Source organism: Apostichopus japonicus, chromosome 17 (genome assembly GCF_037975245.1).
Source record: "Apostichopus japonicus isolate 1M-3 chromosome 17, ASM3797524v1, whole genome shotgun sequence".
Classification (NCBI taxonomy): Eukaryota; Metazoa; Echinodermata; class Holothuroidea; order Aspidochirotida; family Stichopodidae; genus Apostichopus; species Apostichopus japonicus.
In genome coordinates, this window is record NC_092577.1 from 33,634,573 (window position 1) to 33,654,526 (window position 19,954).

The 19,954-nt window shown below is 40.4% G+C and overlaps 1 protein-coding gene across 2 annotated transcripts; it reads left to right on the plus strand.

Moving 5' to 3' along the window:
• The first annotated feature begins 506 nt into the window (after positions 1-506).
• Positions 507-18,148, plus strand: LOC139984351 (uncharacterized). 2 transcript variants are annotated; one of them, XM_071998223.1, is made up of 17 exons: positions 508-732; positions 1,412-2,407; positions 3,245-3,413; positions 5,060-5,233; positions 5,616-5,715; positions 6,036-6,202; positions 6,590-6,644; positions 7,513-7,614; positions 8,861-8,908; positions 9,177-9,368; positions 9,676-10,452; positions 10,871-11,019; positions 11,700-11,799; positions 12,268-12,472; positions 13,088-14,990; positions 15,503-15,689; positions 16,705-18,148. In XM_071998223.1, exons 2-17 carry the CDS (start codon positions 1,437-1,439, stop codon positions 16,833-16,835), a joined length of 5,430 nt encoding a protein of 1,809 aa, XP_071854324.1. In that variant the 5' UTR covers positions 508-732; positions 1,412-1,436; the 3' UTR covers positions 16,836-18,148. The 2 variants fall into 2 exon arrangements, with proteins under 2 accessions (XP_071854325.1, XP_071854324.1); XM_071998224.1 differs by lacking the exon at positions 7,513-7,614 and having other exon boundaries at positions 507-732.
• The last annotated feature ends 1,806 nt before the right edge of the window (positions 18,149-19,954 follow it).

Consider the following 19,954-nt stretch of genomic DNA (forward strand, 5'->3'; position numbering starts at 1 on the left):
GGCCTCTCAAATCCCTCCATAACTAGAATTATTCAAAGAAAAAATATACAGCTTGTGAGATATTTATGTCTACATGCCTTTCTCAATTATATCACTTAAACAGTAGACACCACGTACATGCAACCATGCATGCATCCGATAAACAGACATACCAGAGGCACAAGACACAGAGTTGTCAGGCTCATACACAGGAATGTAAACTATTGAGTATTTTATTCAAATCGCAGTCACTTATAACCAAAACCCTATGAACGGGAATTCTTAATAAAGTAACAGAAGAAGTCCTCTAGCAATTTCTGTCTTTAAGAGAACAGACCCTTTGATAATTGAATAAGCACTTAATTACTGTCAGTGCCATTACAATGGAAACAATGGTAACAATGAATGGAGTCAAAGCATGATTATTAAAATGTGAAAATTTATTAGAATAGCTGAAAGCTGTCCGCTAAATAGTACAAGCTGCTTGTTTGATAAGTTGCCCGTTTGACCGCTGTTGTGTTACATTGTTGGTATGCTATAGTGTCCCTTTCACTATTGTCTGCTGTTAGTGACTGCTGTTGTTGTGTGCTGGTAATGGCTGCTATCTTCTGACAGGCGTGTAATTGCTTGCTGTTCTGTGAATGAGATGTGAACTAGCTAGCTATGTGTGTAATATAGTACTACATTGAAGTCGTCTCGCATATGAAACAACGAGCGCATTTAACTTGGCGTGGAATCGTGGTTGTTCACGAGGTAATGTTAAGGGGAAATGCATGTATTTCGTAAACGTTGTGCGCTCACTTGCTTAATAATGCTTAACTGAGCCGACCAACCGTTGGTAAATTTATGACAACATGAGTGTCTCCTCCCAGGTGGACACCACTGATTGAAGTTCAGCCTAACGTTAGGCTATCATAATTAAGCATAGCATCAATAGTAACTCAACGAGTCACTGAAGTAAAGTGTAGGCCTTCTAGAGCCTGTGCTAGCCTATGTAGTCTACAGACGAGACAAACGTAAGGCCGATGTCATAGGCCATTGTTATACGAGTACAGTACTGAGAGTACAGTAGCCCTAGCTACGAAACGACTTGTGAGGACCGTCACAATAAAAAGGCCTACTTTATGTTGTAAAGGGCCTTGTACAATTTGTAGTTGTACAACAAGTTAAGTAGTTAGGGACCTAGGCTAAAGTTATAGTACTTCTAAGCCCTATGCGAACACTAACGTTAAGTTTTTCCCAGTGTTGTACAGGTTGGCATAATCCATGGTTTCAGCTGATCCCTCAGTTAATAGAAGTTTTGTTATAGAATTGGCATAAATAGAATTGTTTATTCTTCCATCCTCTCAGTGTTAATAATGTATATAAATCTTTACTTAGCAAGGATCATTATTTAAACAATTTTTAATACCTTATTCCTGTGTGTTTGCAGGAATAACTGGTTTGGCAGGCAAAGGATGGAGGAGACATTATCCAAGAGAGAAAAAGAGGAAGGATTTGCCGCTCTTTTCAATGAATTTGTGGGGAAAGCGCACGGCTCAACTGGGAGCAGTCCAGCAAATACTCAGAGACTGGCTGTATCCAATACCGAAGACATTTTAAAGGAAGGAAAACCAACTAAAACAGAGAAGCAAAGTAATGAAGGGGAAGGGGTTGCCATGGAAACTGACCCACCACCATCATCGTCATCCTCATCAGTTGGAGGAGACACTTCCGTTTCATCGGGAGGACCTTCCGTGCCATCAACATCCAAAAAGATTCAGTCGGTGGTGAGCGGCAAAGAAGCAAAAGTTGCCAGCGTTTCCGGAGATTCCCTGGAGGACAATGCTAAACAACTTCCGGCAGAAAAGAGAGATGGTCAGGCCGATGTTACGGGGAAAGCATCGGATGGAAGATCACACGCAGAGCAGAGGGATCGTCAAAGTGAATCTGTACAGCAACCGATCAGCCTGCAATCTTCATCTCCAGTCCCCTCTAGTAGGTGTTCATCCTCATCGTATCAAACAAGTCCTTGTTCTTCTTTCTCTTCCTCGGCCAGCGTCACACCATCTTCTTCTCCGCTCACGCAACCCAAGTCGTCTGTGATATCGGCCGCCTCGTCGAGACTCGCCAAATCGGCCCTGAGGATCCCTCCGAAACGTGAGAAGCCCGTCTTGAGGGACAGAGCCGGACGGAAACGTAACAACAGCCTCGACAGTGAGTTTGTGACCGACTTTGGATTTAAAAGGGAGAGGTCAAAGTCTGCGGGTCAATCGTCCAAATTCAAGCCGGAAAAAGAAGGACCCAGGTACAGAAACCAGAAACCCAAATTCCCTTTTGCGAAGCCATCGACAGACAGGAAGAAACCTAGGGCCAAGGTCTACCGGTCAGGGATAGAATTTGTGCCTGGCTTCAAGCTGGAGGCTATGGATTTCTGTCAGAATAAATGGTAAGTTAAAACTCACTTTAATAACAAAAGATCATCTAGATGTTGAGATAACAGGGTCATAAGAGCTGAATACTTTGCGTGCAGGAAATAACCAATAATTAGAGAGATTTCAATCATCTGACATATTTGTCATTGAAACGTGAGAAAATTTGACAATTCATGAAAATTCAACAATATGATAAATGGGATAATTAATGTTATCAATTAAGTGACTGTTGTGTGAGATGACGTTGTTGCATAGTATTGGTAAGGGATTACATCTTTAGAAAGGCTTCAAATTATAACCAAGGGCATGTTTACTGGATACTGACAGTAGTGCAAAACTCTATATATTCTTGCACTATATACCAGGCCTTCAAGAAATGTATTCTTGTGACATATTCTCGTTCACCTTGTTGAACTTAGTCAACGATGTGCTGTTATTTTTTTTAAGTATGTGGTGTATACTGCCGTCATGGTCTTGTCAGCTTGCCTTAAACATCATATTTCAGCAATTTTTTAATCCTTGCCGGAGGAAAAAGGAATCTATGCGATCGTGATGGCATCTGTGTGTGTGTGACACTTGCTATACATTAGTCAGATAGTTACAGTGTTTTGAAGTTTTAGCAAAATGTATGGCAAGGAGTCAAAAAGCGCTCTGGCTTTCTGGCTTGTAATGCAGTAAATTTTATTACGGAAACTAAACAAAATAGAATTGTTTCAAGTAGAGAAGATGCAAAACATATGTTGTGTATTTTTGTATATTTATGTGTATTGATGTAACAGCATGAAGCCTTTTCACTTCTTGCAAATTTCCTTCATACCATCCCTTGATACTTGACATAATTTCACCTGTAGGTATCTAGCAAAGGTTGTACAAGTGGACGAAGACGAACAGCAAGTCTTGATCCATTTTGACAAGTGGAACTCCCGCTACGATGAATGGGTCAGTTGCGACAGCGAAAGGTTGCGACCGTTAATCCGGCAGTCCACTCGCAAAGAAATCCTCCAGCCGCACCCCACAGGAGTAAGTCAACTCAAAACAATGTTTTTAAAAATCAATTCTTAAATATACTTTTCTGTATTTTATGGAATATGGTCAGGACTATAAATTCTTTCAGATTTCTGTGATGCCATTTCTAAAAACTTGACCCAAACAAATTTTCACTGGGTTTTTGCGGATTATTAATCATGTGGGAATAATTTATTCGGTTTCGTATCGCAAACTGCTGCGCAAGATTTACAAATTGTTACACGAATGCAAAGATGATGTATACAGCAGTTTTTGTAGATGTTTTCTGTAGGATCCAGTCTTTTATTTGAAGTGAAGTGTAAGAGCCTTCAATACTGCTTGTAAACACAAAATTTGAAGGTTTTTGGTTGCTAGGGTTACCTGTCTGTAGCTTAGGGTTACCTGTCTGTTGCTTATGGTTACCACTTACCTATCTGTTACTTAGGGTTACCAGTCTGTTGCTTAGGGTTATCTGTCTGTTACTAAGGGTTACCAGTCTGTTGCTTAGGGTTATCTGTCTGTTGCTTAGGGTTACCTGTCTGTTGCTTAGGGTTACCAGTCTGTTGCTTACAGTAGGGTTACCTGTATGTTGCTTATGGTTACCTGTCTGTAGCTTGGGTTTACCTCATTAGTCTTTATCCTGTATTATATCTCAGCTTCCTCATTAGTAAATTGAAAAAACGAAGACACAGTATTTATAAGTAATTCACCTTGTTTGGGGTAGTAAGTTCAGGACAGTGTTATTCGATGCTTTTCTTCTGTTATTATCCGACTCCACAAAATGCCACTGCTTCCTTTTACAATCACAAAACATCAAGCCTTCCACATTCTGTGCTACTGTACCTTCCAACACTATCACCGCTATCCTCTCACACAACCTCGGCTTCTCCCTTTCCTTGTCTCTCCTTAATACCTTCGCTCCTCACCTCACAAAAGCCACAGCCCAACTGCTGTAAACCTGTCTACCTTCCTCTCTTCTCCTCATCTCTAGCTCTATCCTTTAATCCTATTAGCATGTCTTTACATGTCTAAGTAATCCCAGCTTTTTAATCCCTTTAAGCTATCCCTAGGACATAAGCAGCTTTCTTCTCCTTACAGTACTTGCAGACTTCACAACATGCCCCCTCCTCCCCCGAAAGACTGTGTCAGTCTTCTTTCACTATAAAACTTAATCCCTAAGACCCCTATGTATCTAGAACAAATCCAACCACACCCTGTACCATCATTTACATACACTATTTACAAGACTGAGAGTTAATCCACTCAAAAACAACCTCTATTACAAGTACATTTGAAAATACAGACAAAATACACGATATACACGATAATCACAATATACAAAGTTATACACAATACACTCAAATGGTGTATAGCATTGGAGTTAATCTGAAATAACTTACAATGTCTTTCATACTGGTAAATATAATGACAAAGTGCCCTACACAGACTTGAAAGACAATACAATACCTATACAGTCTGCTGAGCCCATCAGCATTACCCCTCCTGTACTGCACATCAAAACTGAACAGCTGTACCATCTCAACAGCCTATTGTTTGAGCACACCTCAAAAGTCCTTGATAGCTGTTTCTGAAATTCTGTTATGCTGGTTCCTTAATGATTGGAATTCTAATTGGATTGATTGATCTTTTGTTTCTGACAGGACTTCAAGTACGGAGAGGAGGTGCTGGCCCGTTGGTCAGACTGTCGGTATTACCCTGCCAAGGTACTCAGCGTCAACAAGAACGGGACGTACAGAATGCTCTTCTACGACGGCATTGAGAAGAACGTCCTGGCCTCTAATACCAGAGTGATGCCCGACGAACTAAAAGCACAGGTAACTTGTTATTAAAATGTCTCCAACAGGGCGGAAATTTGAATATGTATACATGCGAAAATTGCATATTTAACGAGCAGGAAATATTTCAGTGTTTTAGGTTTTTACCTTAAGAGTCACAGCAGATGGTCGACAGTGGTCACAAGTAGTCCTTTGCATGCCATGGGGACACCAAGAGTGCTGAAAGTTGGACCCATATTTTTGAAATGACCCAGATTTTATTGCCAAATGTTCAGACATCCCTTGCAAATCAATGCAAGTGGAAATAATTAAGCTTACAGAGTGATACAAGAATGACTGCTAGAAGCAGACCCATAATCTTTTATGAGAGGTGAATTTACGACACCTTCTCTCTCTCCTTTTTTTCCCCTCCACCCTGCAGAATTTCTTCAGCAATTTCAATTTACCGCCAACGCCACCAGGCAGGGGAAAGAGAAGATGGTTTGCCAAAGATACGACTACACAGGGAACACCTCAACCAGGTGAGATGTTCTAGCAATTTTGTTCTCTTTCAGAAAGGTCGGTTGTTGGCAGATCATGGTCATCATATAGAGAAAGTGGGATGAGGATCTCTCTCTATGCTCGAGTTAAGCCCAATACAGACAATTAAATGAACATGGAAAGGAAGCACCTACAATCTATTAGGAACATTCATTTTGGATGGATGGTATTTGTCTTAAAGGAATAGCTGATGAAGAGACTAGTTTGATAAATGCCAGGGGTTCTCAGCCTTGCAAACCTTCCTCTTTGCCAAACATATTCATTTTCTTATTCTCTGTTACATCATGTCTTTGTCTAACAGTTCCCATTGAGATTCCACCAGAGTCACCGAGTCCTACCGGTTCCACCAAGAGACGACTCTCGGGTAGCATTTCACCCCTCACACCACCCGTGGTACCCCCTAAGAAGTTCAAGGTCGAAGAGAAAGTGAAGTCCCCCAGAGAAGTGAAACCAGCAGCCAAGCAAAAGGTATAATTCAGCAGGAAATTATGGCCATTTTTTTAATCTGCTAGTGAAAGAATAAGAAAAGCAGTAAGGTGCATAACAGGAAACAATTTTATCATACATCGCACCACAAAATGCTATGCAAAATGGACAGATTACTATGTTGCATTATCATATCATAAGTAAGCCCTACATCCAAACTGCCCAAAAGTATGCTAAGAAAGACACCAAAACATTAATCCATATCATGTATTGTACCACATACCCACCTCTCCCCTCCACCCTCCCCCCCCCCCCAACCGGCCTCCTCACAAGTAATGGCCCTGTGATTAACTATATGGATATTAAGTTTTAAAATGGTATTTATTATTAAAGGAATACATTTTATCAACATCCTGTTTGTTGTTTCAGGTTGAGACCCCTCCACCAGTAGTGGAAGCACCCACCAGCACTCCATTGCCTCAAGGTAAATGTTGAATCAGATTTGTGTGCATTTGTAGGTACCTCTAATAATGGGGTGGGCAACATGCGGCCGCCCGCCAGTGATTTTTTTGCGGCCCGTGAGATGTCTCAAGAAAAAGAAAAAAAATCAATCTATTTTACATCACAAAAAACGAGCTAGCTGCTTAGAATTTATCGGCACTAATGATGCTGTCAGGTAGGCCTATTATCCCCATTAATTATCAACTGTACTGTATTGACATTATGTTTTTGTGAATACAGATTAAGTACACATACCTATTGCTTGGAAAGTCCTCGGAATCAAAGGTTTGAAATCAACAGCAGGTCTTTGGTTAGGTGCGGCCCAGTCAATTTTTCACTCCTTATATCTGGCCTATTGATTCAAAATGGTTGGCCACCCCTGCTCTAATAGCACACTTGCTTAATTTCCTTACCATTTCAAATTTGTATTCCTAAGCTGTCACTTCAAATAAGTAGCATCACGTATCAACGAGACCACCCATTTTCCATATTCCAAATTTAAAAGAAAAACAAATCAAAACGAGAACTAAACCATAAACTGGAGAGCTACAGGATATGAAGTTAAATTTTTTAAGGCATTTGGCTTCTCTCACACGCATATGTGGCTTCTAAGCTTCATAAAATAACTGCCTTCCTGACCTCTATTATTGTTAAAAAACGGCTACATTACAACTTCATTCACCATGGTTGTACTTCTGTGAGGAGTGGGTCCTATTCTAAGCCTGTCTATGTTTCCCTCAGTTCTGTTAATTGCTACTTCACATCATTAAATAATCTCACGATTTTAATATTTAAATAGGATATACTGAATGTGTATTTTGGGGGGTATCCTCTTCCATTTTGATCATCAGATATTGGTCTCTTGCAAATGGTGGACTCAAAGCCAGTTCTTAAACCGGTCCTCACACCGGCCAAGATGGAAGAACTTATTTCAAGAAATATTAAAGAACCTTGTAAGTTGCCATCATCCCCTCAGTGCATTTAGCCAATGGACATCCTGGCCATAGCCCCCCCCCCCCACACGCCTTCCTCCCCAGTGGCAAATGAAGCAAGATTCATCTGCTTAGTAAAAAATGAAAGTTAAACCCACTAAATAAATCCACTATTTTGCATATAAGCATTCTCAATGGAAAACAATTTCAAAGGGCGAGGTGTGGGTGGGGAGGGGAGGGGGGGCTCCCTTCTCTTTCCACACTGTAATTTTTGTACAAATCTTGAAATAGTTGGGATGTCACAGTGAATATATCACTTGATACATTTGAATGATTTAGTATTCACATTTTTTATACCTGTTTTTTCTTAACTTTATATGTCATAAAATAGCAGAATAATGTTGCCTCAGTGTTTAAAAATAAATACACTATATTTTTTTGCATTTGTTTAGCAAATCTGGTAAATTTTGCATATGTCATGTAGCTACTGTATATGATAGCCAAAATATTATTCCTTCGAATATCAGAATTTGATTCTCCTTACTCTCTATTCCGGATAAAAAAAAGTCCTGCTTCCCATTTCTTGCAAATTGGTATGTATGTTTGTAGTATTTTACATCCTCCTGCAAGCAGGAACTTGCGAAGAAGCCTCATTGGCTTAACAAAGCCGTAAGCTGACCGAAGTCAGTCTCTTAGATTCATATTTAACATCCATGATTATGAATTGTCAATTGTCAACAACTCTGTAACTGGATGACATACATTATTCTGGGAGTGACTCGAGCAGGGGACCATATGATTGGAAGGCACCGGCGTTAACCACTGAGCTAACACTCCTATACATACATAAGGAAATCATGTGATGTTTGTACTGACTAATATTATTACCTGACTGCATTTCTTTGCTGCACTTCTGTGCATTTCTTGGTTGAGTGTTATCATAACGACCCTTAGATATAGAGAGTGACATTTGAAATCTTATCTCTTCCATTCTCCATCTTCTGACAAGATGTCAACTATTTCTAACCAAACCTATTACCGTCCATCTACGGATGTGAATCTTGACCTGTTTGAATCCCCGAAACCAGATATCTCTGAGACATCATCGTCTGGCATTTGTCTACTTCACAGATATCGTAGCATCTTATTTAAACTCCAAATGTGTCGGGTGGGTGGGTGTTCCCCAAACATGACATTTTTTGTCTTTTCTGCTGCTTATTCTTTCCAATTCTTCGTTAAACTGATGAATTATTTGCCTTTCACTCAGTGTTGAACGACAAGGACCTGGGACTCTTGAGGGATAGGCCGAGAAAATGTAAGTTTTTTTTTTTCCCCTCTTATCTGAATATGATTGCGCGATATGTCTTTTTCGAGGGAGAACAAAAACTTTGACATGGAAACTAGAGTAGTAGGATACTGTTATCTGATGACATTCACAATGTTTTAGATGCAACTTAAGAAATCACATTAAAGTTTCTTTATTTTGACATTATTATACGACTTAAAATCAGTTTTAAAACAGACCATCTTATCGTAAAGACTTTGAGAATTTATTGGAATGTACTTTATATTTCTTTCGTCAGTCCTCGCACCGAAAGAGCTCGTGATCGATTTGGATCACAATAAGTACAAGTGTGATGTCAAAGGTTGTGACAAGTCATTTCGAAAGGAGTCCCTCCTGGAGTACCATACTAAGTACTACCACGCCACTAAGACCAGTACCTCCAGCGCCGCAAGTCGTGTCCTCAATCGAACTAAGAGGATGATTTCTGGATGTAAGTTGTTTCAACTGTTATTTCAATTTTTTTTAATTTTTTTTATTGCAACAATCATTTGTTATGTTAATATTGAATCTTTGTGACAAGGAGTAGAGAAACAGTGATTGTTTGTAAAGTTGGCAAATACATATTATGTTTCAAAGTAATTTAATCACACTGTAAACATTAAAAATGGAGTTTTGTCATTCTCCAGCACATTTTCTCAAGCGTTAAGTTTCATAGTTTTCATCATTAATCATTAAGTTTCATAGTTTTTCATCCAAACTCTTAAAACTCTGTTCGTAACATTCTATTTATTACAAAGCTGGGAAGCATCCTTCCAAAGTGAGCCCTCGTAAACGACTTTCAGCCCCAGCCGACTTGGTCAGCAATTTTCAGAATAGGATGGTAGAGAGAGGGGGGCAGAAGAAAAGGCTCAAGTCCCCCCCAGGAGTGGTCCAGAGGCGGCAGGGACAATCATCACCACCCGGCGTGGTGAGGAAGAAAAGTCGCGTCCGGCACCAGAGCGAACCTATAAAAGCACAGAACGATCACGCGGGTAGAGAGATACCCGTTAAATCCTACACATCCGAAGACGGTTCAAAGGGTGTCGCGAGAGAACCTTTGCTTACGGTCGGCAGAGCTTCCAAAGAATCGTCAATGGTGAAAGCGGATACCAAGAGGTATAAAGTGGAGGAAACCGTGAAGTCAGAGGCGAAAGAGATGTACAGTCTGGAAGCGAAACACCGCACGAGCGGAGAGGCCACCAGGCCGCCATTTTCAAAACAGGCGGTGTCCGGGAGCGGTAGTTCACCGTCTGGGAAGGGCAAGGAGAGGGGTCATAGGTCGAAGGACTTGAAGAGCGTCCTGGCCGAAGTGAGGCTGGTAGAGGAAGGGATCAAGAAGGAAGAGGAGAGGCACAAACACAGAAGGAAACACAAGAAGAACAAAGACAAGAAGAGACGGAAGAAGAAGAAGAAGGAGAAGAAGAGGAGGATGAAGAACAAGAGCAAGATGGGAGGAGACGACTCGGATGAAGAGACGGAGACAGACGAAGACGAACATGTCAGATTAGATGAGGAACAGGGAGGGACGTCTGAAGGTGAGCGAGGTTTCTTCAAGTCCGTGGTTGTGAGGGTGGGGAGTAGGGGTGGGGATGGGGGTGGGGGATGTTGTTATGCATCAGATCTAGCTTTAAAATGTTTTTACCATCTTGACGTGTTTGTTTCTCATACTTTCAGATTGCCATCCATTTTATGAGTATGTCAACGTATCACTGGGTTGTCCAGATTCACTGAAATCCAGATTTATGTTTTCCCTGTCAGTATTTCATTTCACGTCTGTCCCTCTCATTCGATCAGATCAGTGTCAGTCTTTCTCATTCATCTTCATCCAAGTTTGTCTTATTCCGGATTCATGTCTGTATTTCTCATTTCATGTCTGTCCCTCTCATTCAACCAAATTTGTGTCTGTCATTTTTCCTCCTTCCAGATTCACATTTGTCTGTTTCTTCCTCCCAGATTCACCTGCACGTGTGATGTTCAAACAGCCAAACACTGGAAGCATCTCGAGGAGGAAGAACATCTTCAGGTCGTCCTCTGTGGGTGTCGATGACGACGTCGTCAAGTGCGTCTGTAAGATCACGGCAGAGGAAGGGTTCATGATACAGGTGGGCTTTATTTTCACTGTTTTCTAATCTAAAGTGACCATCAAATTTTTCAGTTTGCTCTAAAAAAAAATCTAAAATAGAAGTGAAAATTGTGCATGAGGTGGTCACTTCATTGAAATATCGTCTGTGTAGTAATAAACTGCTATTGTCTGTAAGTTTGTTAAATATGTACATAAATAAAATGGATTGTTTAAACCTGGAAATCTAAGGGTGGTATCTTGAACAAAAGCTCTTTTAAAATACGATCATCATCTGTTAGTGATGATAACATTTCAATACCATCCTTTTGTGAGATTTTGCTTTTTAACCTTTGAAGGCTCACCAGTCAAAACGGCTGAATTACCGAGGCTAGCAAACAGACCAGCGAGTCTGCTCTTTATTAGCAATGTTGTAGCTGATGGAAAAAAAGAAAGAAATAAAACTTAAAATACCTATTCTGAAAAACGAAAGTTGAGTTGCACTTTTGGTGATTTTGTACCAATTATGTACTGCACAGTGTATCCACATTTTGTCCTTCATATCTTTTTTTTTTCCTTTTGGTATCACCAGTGCATTTGTTTTCTTGTTTGTTTGTTTGTAATATGCTCATCTACTGTATGAGTTGTTAATTAAAAGTTTCATAATTCTGAATGTTAGAGAGGTCCCTCACCCTTCTTCCCTCTGATCTCTATCATTCGCAGTGTGAATTCTGTAACTGTTGGCAGCATAGTACCTGTGTAGGGCTCAGTGCTACTACCATACCAAAGAAGTACATGTGTTACTATTGTCAGATTGCTCAAGGTAAGATTTTCCATATCTTGTTCGTTTTTTGCTTGGGAGATGAGTGGGGGGGGGGGGGGGAGATTTGTAAGGGACAGAAAATGGGTGGGATAAGGAGACTGTTGGGGCAGAAGGGGGGTATACATCGGGTACTTCCCACCTTAGGGGCGGTCATTCCTGGGGAGAAACTCTCAGGTTAAGTGATTCTTAAAGTGTATTTATGAACATGATTAAACCTAATGGATGAGGGGATATGGGGTAGGGGAAAGGCGGGTGATGTGGAGGGGGGAAGGGCAGTTGGTGGAGTTGTCCCTCTGTGCACTTACAATTATAAAGTGTGTATTTATGAACTCAACAATCCAAAGTAAATTCTGCAGATAACTAAAAAATGGAAAATGAAAAGGGCCCTTACCAAAATAAAAGACGGGGGTTATTTCTCAGATACTTCTCACATACACTTATGATTGGTTGGTCCCTCTTTGACCTCAGGTGCCAAACCACACTTCTATGACTCTGAGGACTATGCCTGGCACGAGAAGGGTTACCTCCCAAGAATGCCAGAGTTTGGTAAAGGACCCAGGTCGGACGACAGGCAAGCCGCTTCGTTCCGACTCGCGACCAACGCCCTGATAGGTGACGTGCTCACGATTGCAGAAGTCCTCCAAGGACTGCAACATAAGATTGCTATCCTACAGTGAGTCTGAGATGGTGTCAATTTCGGCACAGTCATTTCTACAGTTGACTTTATCACTCGAAGGGTTAACTTTCTTTTACCACACTGCCATTGTACCCTGTGCTGACTGACAGTGCTAAGGAATTGTTAATCTTAAAATTGTCATTTTAATGGTTGGTTGGTTGCTGTGATCCATTCTGATATACTGCCATCCTTTCTCATTGTACCGACAATAATAATTCTAGGTTTGTTGTGTCTGAAAGTTTAATCTCACTTTGACCTAAGAAAGTGATTTTGTGCAGAGATAGGGGTAAGTTTGAAGAAGAGCAGGGACTCGTCTCTCTTAATACAGAACACTATTCAGTCACATGGAAAGGGTTCCACCATTCTCTGAAAAGGGTCCAATTCCACCCCTGATGTCGAACAGATCATACTCCTGCCAGGACCTCACAGTTTGAACTTCAATAGACAAAGACTTTTCTTTGCCATTGCCCCAAGGATTAAATTTAGAAACACTGTGCTATGGTTTCTTTGCTGTTATGATCCATCTTTTTTTAACAAAAATAGAAATGCGTTTTGTTTCAGAGACACAGAGAAAACTTAACTTAGACGTAGTTTCTATTTTCTTACTTCCAGAAATCCAGAACACCCAGAAGCCAAACTCTGGGCTCGTGACTGGATATCCAGATTCCAGAAGAAGGCTGAACTGACCGCCCTGGTGAAGTCGTCCTCGGACAGCGGTCTGGGCGGTATTCTTGGGGGTATTCTGGCCATGGGGAAACTTCAGTTCCCGGGAGTAACATTAAGTCCAAGTGAGAGTGTCTCTGCCGGTTCAACTGTAGCTCAGACAGGGGCAGGTGAATCATCAAGTATGGGAGATGTTATCGCTCAGAGTGGTAGCAGCTCGGTAGCACAGAGTAGCCAGAGCAGTAGCGCCGTGGTCGGTCCTCCTTCCGAAAGTCGTCCGATCAGTGAGAAATCTGAAGCCAAGGAACGTCAGGAGTCGAACACTGGGGATGCAACCCCAGATAGTGTAGCCGGGTGTAGCAGCTCAAACATAGCTACTCCTACTATCTTAAAACCTGGAGTAGCAGAATCAAAGATCGCTGGTGATGAATTGCTATCATCACAAGCTACGACAAACAAAGATATGTCAGAGACAGTAAGTGGAAAAGATTCAATATCCACAGAGGTTAAGGAACCGTCCAAAATGCCTCAGAATTCCACAGATGGTGGAGATAGCAAGGTGGAAGGTGCCACCAAAGAAGTGGCAACCCAGGGAGGTGATGGAAAGCAAGTCGATGAAAGCCAAAGCAGGACAGGTGGCAAAACATCCACAGCTGTGGCATCTTCTGAGATTACTAGAACACAAGGTGCCACAGTCGCCATAACAGAAGTGTCAGGGAATGATGATTCATCCAAAAGTGTGGCATCTAGAGCTTCCGATTTACAGACCGATGGTGTCAGTCTTCCCTCCTCCAGTGGAAGTAGCAGCCAGAAACTTGTGGCATCAAACACTAAATTTATCGTCTTGAAACCAATGAATCAAGGGAAATTGCCAGCAAAGCCGGATCAAGGATTATTGGCATCTGCCACCAGCCATTCACCGTTCACATCAAATGCAGCGTCTACTTCAAAGGATGTCTCATCCACCAGTGGGACGGGTCAGATTCTATCGTCACCTGAACGGAGCCTGGCCAGTAACACGTCTACCACTCAGCAGAGCTCCGGTAGTCAAGAGACCGACGAACAAGGACCGAATCAAAAGACCAAAGTAGTTGACTCAACCCAAGAGTCATCATTCCCGTTAAAATCTGGACTCACAAACAAGGAAGGCCCAGAGGAAACTCAAATCCATCAAGCACCAAAATCTGGCCAAGCCTCAGCTGTGTCAAACACCGGTCCTGGCCAAGCCTCAGCTGTGTCAAACACCGGTCCTGGCCAAGCCTCAGATGTGCCAAACACTGGTCCTGGCCAAGCCTCGGGTGTGTTGAACACCGGTCCTGGCCAAGCCTCAGGTGTGTCGAACACCGGTCCTGGCCAAGCCTTGGGTGTGCCAAACACCGGTCCTGGCCAAGCCTCAGGTGTGTCGAACACCGGTCCTGGCCAAGCCTTGGATGTGCCAAACAACAGTCAGAATACAAATTCCGGCCAAGTCTCAGATGTGTCAAACACTGGTCCTGGCCAAGCCTCAGATGTGGCAAACACTGGTCCTGGCCAAGCCTTGGATGTGTCAAATACCGGTCAGAATACGAGACCACCGTCTGGGCTGCCCGCCGGAAGTAACGTCGCAAAATCGACGGCAAGCGACGTCGTTGGAGAAAAGTCAGCTGAAATGCAAATTTCAGGAGGAGATTCTAGCATGAGTAGCAGAGAAGGAAATCGGATGACTCTGAGCATGGAGGATGTTATAAGGAATCAAATGGACCTTGGGACCACAAGCAGTGCTCATCCCGCTAACATTTCTAAAGATGCCACTACGCCACACATAAGCATGAAGTCAGGAGGTGATGTGAACACAGACAATACAGCCAGCAAGGTAAGAAAGACAAAACTCTAATATTTGTAGGAAACTCATGGTTTGGTTAAAAACAGTCACCAGTTTACAACTGATTTTAGAAGAAAAAAATGAAATTGGTAGTTAATGAAGTTCAACAAGGTATTTATAAATTCGACTTCAAATGGAATGTTTGTTGAAATACAATGTTATTGTTAAAGTGTCTAAGTTACATTTTTGAAATAACTTGTCACAAATACTTTTCTTTCACATACATTTGATTTGAGCCTTTGGTTTGTCATCAATGATTCTCTAGCTGTTATTAGCAAAGTCAGGCAATCCGCTGAACTTTTCTCCCTTTTTGCAAACATGTGAGCCTACTTTCTTCTAACTTTCTTGTAACCTTCTTGTAATTTAATAAACTCTTGTTTTCAAAAGTGGCAATACCTAATTTTTTTTTTTTACACCTGTGAATAAATTTACTTTAAATATATAGGGAGAAAGAAACCCAATTCATTTCACTTTTATATTGATTTATTTCTCTCTATGTTCAGGTGAAGGAGGAGTCAAGTTCAACTTTGCCAGCACCAGGAAGGTCAACTCCAGGTCAACCCACGAGGTCAGATGTTGTAGTTCAAGAACCTACCGTCGAACTCTCCCAGGCTTATCTGCTACGACACATCAACACTCTACACAACCAGTTGTCAGAGAGATTGACGCTTATCGAAATGGAAGTAGAAAGTAAGTCGCCTCAATTCTGCTGTTTGTGATTGGTGTCCTGTCTTGTCTAGTAAAGCAATGTTACAAGTTGGTGTTGTTTCCGGGGACATTCTAGGACAAGTGCTGTGTATGATGAATTGATTCACACATGTCAAACAGTCCATTTTTGAAACTGACTGTTAGAAGGATCTTTTGGTGACACACACTTACCGAAACCTTAAGTAAAACATAAAATGAAGGGAAAATATTCCAAATTGTTAGTTGAAAATCTCATATCAATATCTTGTCCCCAACTTGAGATTGAATGTAAATTATTATGACCAACTAAAACTTTCCAACTACTCCAGGAAGTTGGATCACTGTAGGGGATCTGTGATGTCATGATGGATATATGTTTTTCAAAACCTATTTTCTTTATTTGACTTGTAAAATTTGATACATTTGGAATGTTTGTTTAGCTGGTGTTATTATCTGGGTTCTAAAGTTTGTTCAAAATACAACTTTTTTTTGGATAGAAACACTTTTTCCTTCATGGACATAGATGATTTCAGCTTGATTGCCAGTTGCATAAATTGACAAAGTATCACTTATTTGAAAGAAAAAACAAATTGGTCAGTGAAGACATTTTGTTTTGCAAAATCTGTTCAAACTATGAAAATTTCAAGTCTACATTCATGTGTTGTCTTTCAAGAATTCTTGCCTTATAAGGAGACAACTGAAGACGACCACTCGCTGGTCAGTGAAGACATTTTTGTTGCAAGGCCTGATATTTAACTATCAAAACTTTTCATTCGTTATTTCGTTTTATACTCAATGACTCGATAAGACAGGGACGCAGTTGAAGACAACCTTTCACTGGTCAATAAAAAACCCTTTTTTGCGAAACATATTCAAACTTAAAATATCATAAAAGCACGTTTTGTTTGCTAAAGGACAGTATAATGCAATTTTGCAATAATAGGTTCTTCTTTTGCACTCTCTAGTATAACATCCGTTGTTTTTTTTCTTCTCTCGTTCCTTTCCGTGTCTCGTTCAGAATTGGAGAAGACATTTGCCAGCAGTGCCTCGGGATGGAACGCCGCATCGGAAGATCCAATCGTCACCAGGAAGAGACTGCGACTGCTTCTGGGCGATCTCCAAAAAATTAGCAACATCGTGTCCATTTGATAAACTTTTGCTTCCTTAATTTACCACTTCAGCGGTGTCAGGTTCACGTATCATTTCCACGGAAGACCTCCCTCGGCTGACAACTTGCATGACAGTTCCGATTCTTATTTTTTGTGGTGACAATTGAAGTTTTGCAAGTACCTACTACATTCACGCAAGAAGCACTCAATCAATTCCAAGTAATAATTTCGGAATTTTTTCTTTGCTGTTTGAAATGACAATCAAATGTTGGATTTGAAAATGTTGTTCTTGAAATGACAATCAGAAAAAAAAAGAAAAAAAAAAAGGGGGGTATGAGCAATGAAATTAAATCCTTCAGGAGTCAAAATTGAGTTAAGAATGACAAAATTAAAAGGAAGTTAGGCTATAGGGGAAATTGTAAAGTTTTGACTGATCAGAAAGGAATCATATTCCGAGCATCCTGATGATGGAATATTTTGCGAGCAATTTGCTAAAGGATTGGTTCAGGTGTTTGACATGTCTATTTTGTATGAAAGAGCACTAAAGACAAAAAGAACAGTGAAGAAACTACCATGATAGCATGCTCCGTTAAGGATATATGACACTTTGAAGATATCAAAATTTCTTTGAAAACGACTGGTTGTAGAAAGACTTACTGTGAGGCTGTGTTGTCACATCCTCACTTCCTTAACATGTGTGAATATATTTCTTTAAAAATTATTTACATTTTTTAACACATTTGAAAATTATATAATCAAAAATTCTTCAGATGTTTAATCTCAAATACTTCCTTTGACAAATATGAGATCTCCTGACATATCTTTTGGTTGAAAGGCATGAAATCTCACAAAATATTTAGAAAAAAAAACAAAGACTTTTCAGGAATGTGAGGATGTGACATCACAGCTAGTCAGATTTCAGCAGTATCTACATAATCTGATAAAACTTTACACTTGAATATCTCTTTAACCAAAAAAGGTATTTGAACAGTTTTTTTCACCATTGTGTTTCTTTTATTGTCCTCTTTTCATATAACATAAACATGTATGACAACTGAACCAATCCTTAAGCGGCATTACCAAGATAGAGATACCTGAAATTGTCAAAGTTTGTATCATGGGTGAATATTTAAAACAGAAAGTTTGATGTTGCACATTAGTGACATCAAGATTTTTTTTTTTCTAATTGTGTTGACCTTTTCATGTTTTGTTGAAAAGGTGTACATGTGTATATATGTATTATGGAACCACTTAAAATGTACATATTGTTTTATAACCTTTGGTTCCAGTAACAATGTTTATATATTATTTGAGATGGAGATAAATACATCTTTATTATGAAGGAACATTGAATCAATCTCCCTTTTCGATTTGTTTTCCCCTCCGGATCGGAGGATGTCTTTGCTTCTTGTAGGCCATATTTGTCAAGTGATCTCTGTTCTGGAGGTATTATTGCATTGCTAGGTGAGAGAGAAGACCGGGGGAGAGGCGGGGGGAGATGAGCAGATATGGCCAGGTTCGATGGGTGGTTCTAGGGTACTTTTCCTATGTGTCATTCAAAGTGGATAATGTCATTCCAATCCTTTCTTCACCAATGCTTGAATTTTGTTGCCACCTTTCTTTGACTGTGACATTTAGAGACTGTAATTCAGCCTGTAGTAACACTTCACATTTGATATAAGTACTATGTTTTACACATAAAGGTAACATGTTTTAACCACAACTAGGATGTTCATCACATTGTAAAAACACCGAAAAAAAACCCTGATATATGCACTGCGGTGAGTATTTGGGATTTTGTAATATGTAACACAAAATAGGCAATCATTCCTGTGATATTTACCCTTCCCCTCCCAAACCCACTCAATTTATCCCACACCTTTCTACTTCTCACATACCACACTAGGTATATAGCATACTCCATGTAGTCCCCACCCCTCCTCCCCTCCCCTCCCCCCACCACCCCATTGCTACACCATACAAACTAAATAGTCAAAGTAATGTCGTCTCCATAAGTCCTTGTCCCTGTCTCTATGAGGCCTCTATATGTCTCAATAAGTCATCTATAAGTCCTCACGCCCTAAACCCTACCCATCATTGGACAGCTGAAACTGACCATTCACGTCAACTTCCAACTTTACGTATCATGCCTATGTAAGTTTTTAACCAATGAGAGCCCGACGTTTTCGTCCCTTGACAAACAAGCCTTTCACTCACTATTAAACCATTTTCGTATGGTGCTCTTTGAAGCGACTAAAGTAGTATAAAATTGCATCAATTGACCCAAATTTCGCACAATATATACCTCCATATGTGGTCTCTGACATCCAAGCCACGAAATCAAAACAAGAACATGCTGCTTGATAAAATATCAATAAAATATGCTTTTCGGCACTTTTCCTGAGGGAGAGTACTCAGGCGGATTGATATCGACTCTAATAGGAGTATGCCACCATTAAGAGACTCAGTGGTATGAATTTTACTAAATGACTGATTTCCCCTGGCCTCGCGGCTACAATCTCTTACGATTTGTATACTATGGCAATGTTATCTATAATATGGGCCCCTGTTTATCATTAAGAAGTGATTTCTGGAAAACAGTAAAAAGTTCATTAACGTCGTCAAAAAATGTCTCTTTAGATGAGGATTTTCTATCAATTCGGAACGTTTGATTCGAGCAGATATTCACTTTTATCCGTAATCCTACCTCTATCTAAGTGGTTCGATGTCGCGACTCAGTCGGGGGGCTGACGACAATATTGGAAAATCTCTGGGAAGATTCTTTCAATCGAAATGTCTCGGCTGTTAATGTTCACAGTGTGACGTCAACCATTCCTATGCTGCCAGCCAGGATTGTGAAAGTACTAAAGAAGAAAAGTTATTGCAAATCCTAAAAGTATAAGAATTGAAAGGAAGCAAAGATTCTAGGAATGTGTGTGTGTGTTGACTTAAATGACGTACAGTTAGTTACTTATCTTTCCACTTTGCTTCTTTAAAAAATAATTGGGTCATTTTGATGGCAAACAAGGAAAGTAACAACAAAAAAAAGAGGAAAAAACACAGTATCACATTAATCATTTTCACTAGTTTTTGTAAGTTCTTGTCATATTAATTCCGGTGTAGTTCTATATATATATATATATATATATATATATATAT

Coding starts and splice junctions, on each gene's coding strand:
- LOC139984351 (XM_071998223.1), top strand. CDS start 1,437: ATGGAGGAGACATTATCCAAGAGAGAAAAAGAGGAAGGATTTGCCGCT. Junction 6,203..6,589: donor AACCAGCAGCCAAGCAAAAG/GTATAATTCAGC, acceptor TTGTTGTTTCAG/GTTGAGACCCCTCCACCAGT. Junction 7,615..8,860: donor AAGAAATATTAAAGAACCTT/GTAAGTTGCCAT, acceptor CCTTTCACTCAG/TGTTGAACGACAAGGACCTG.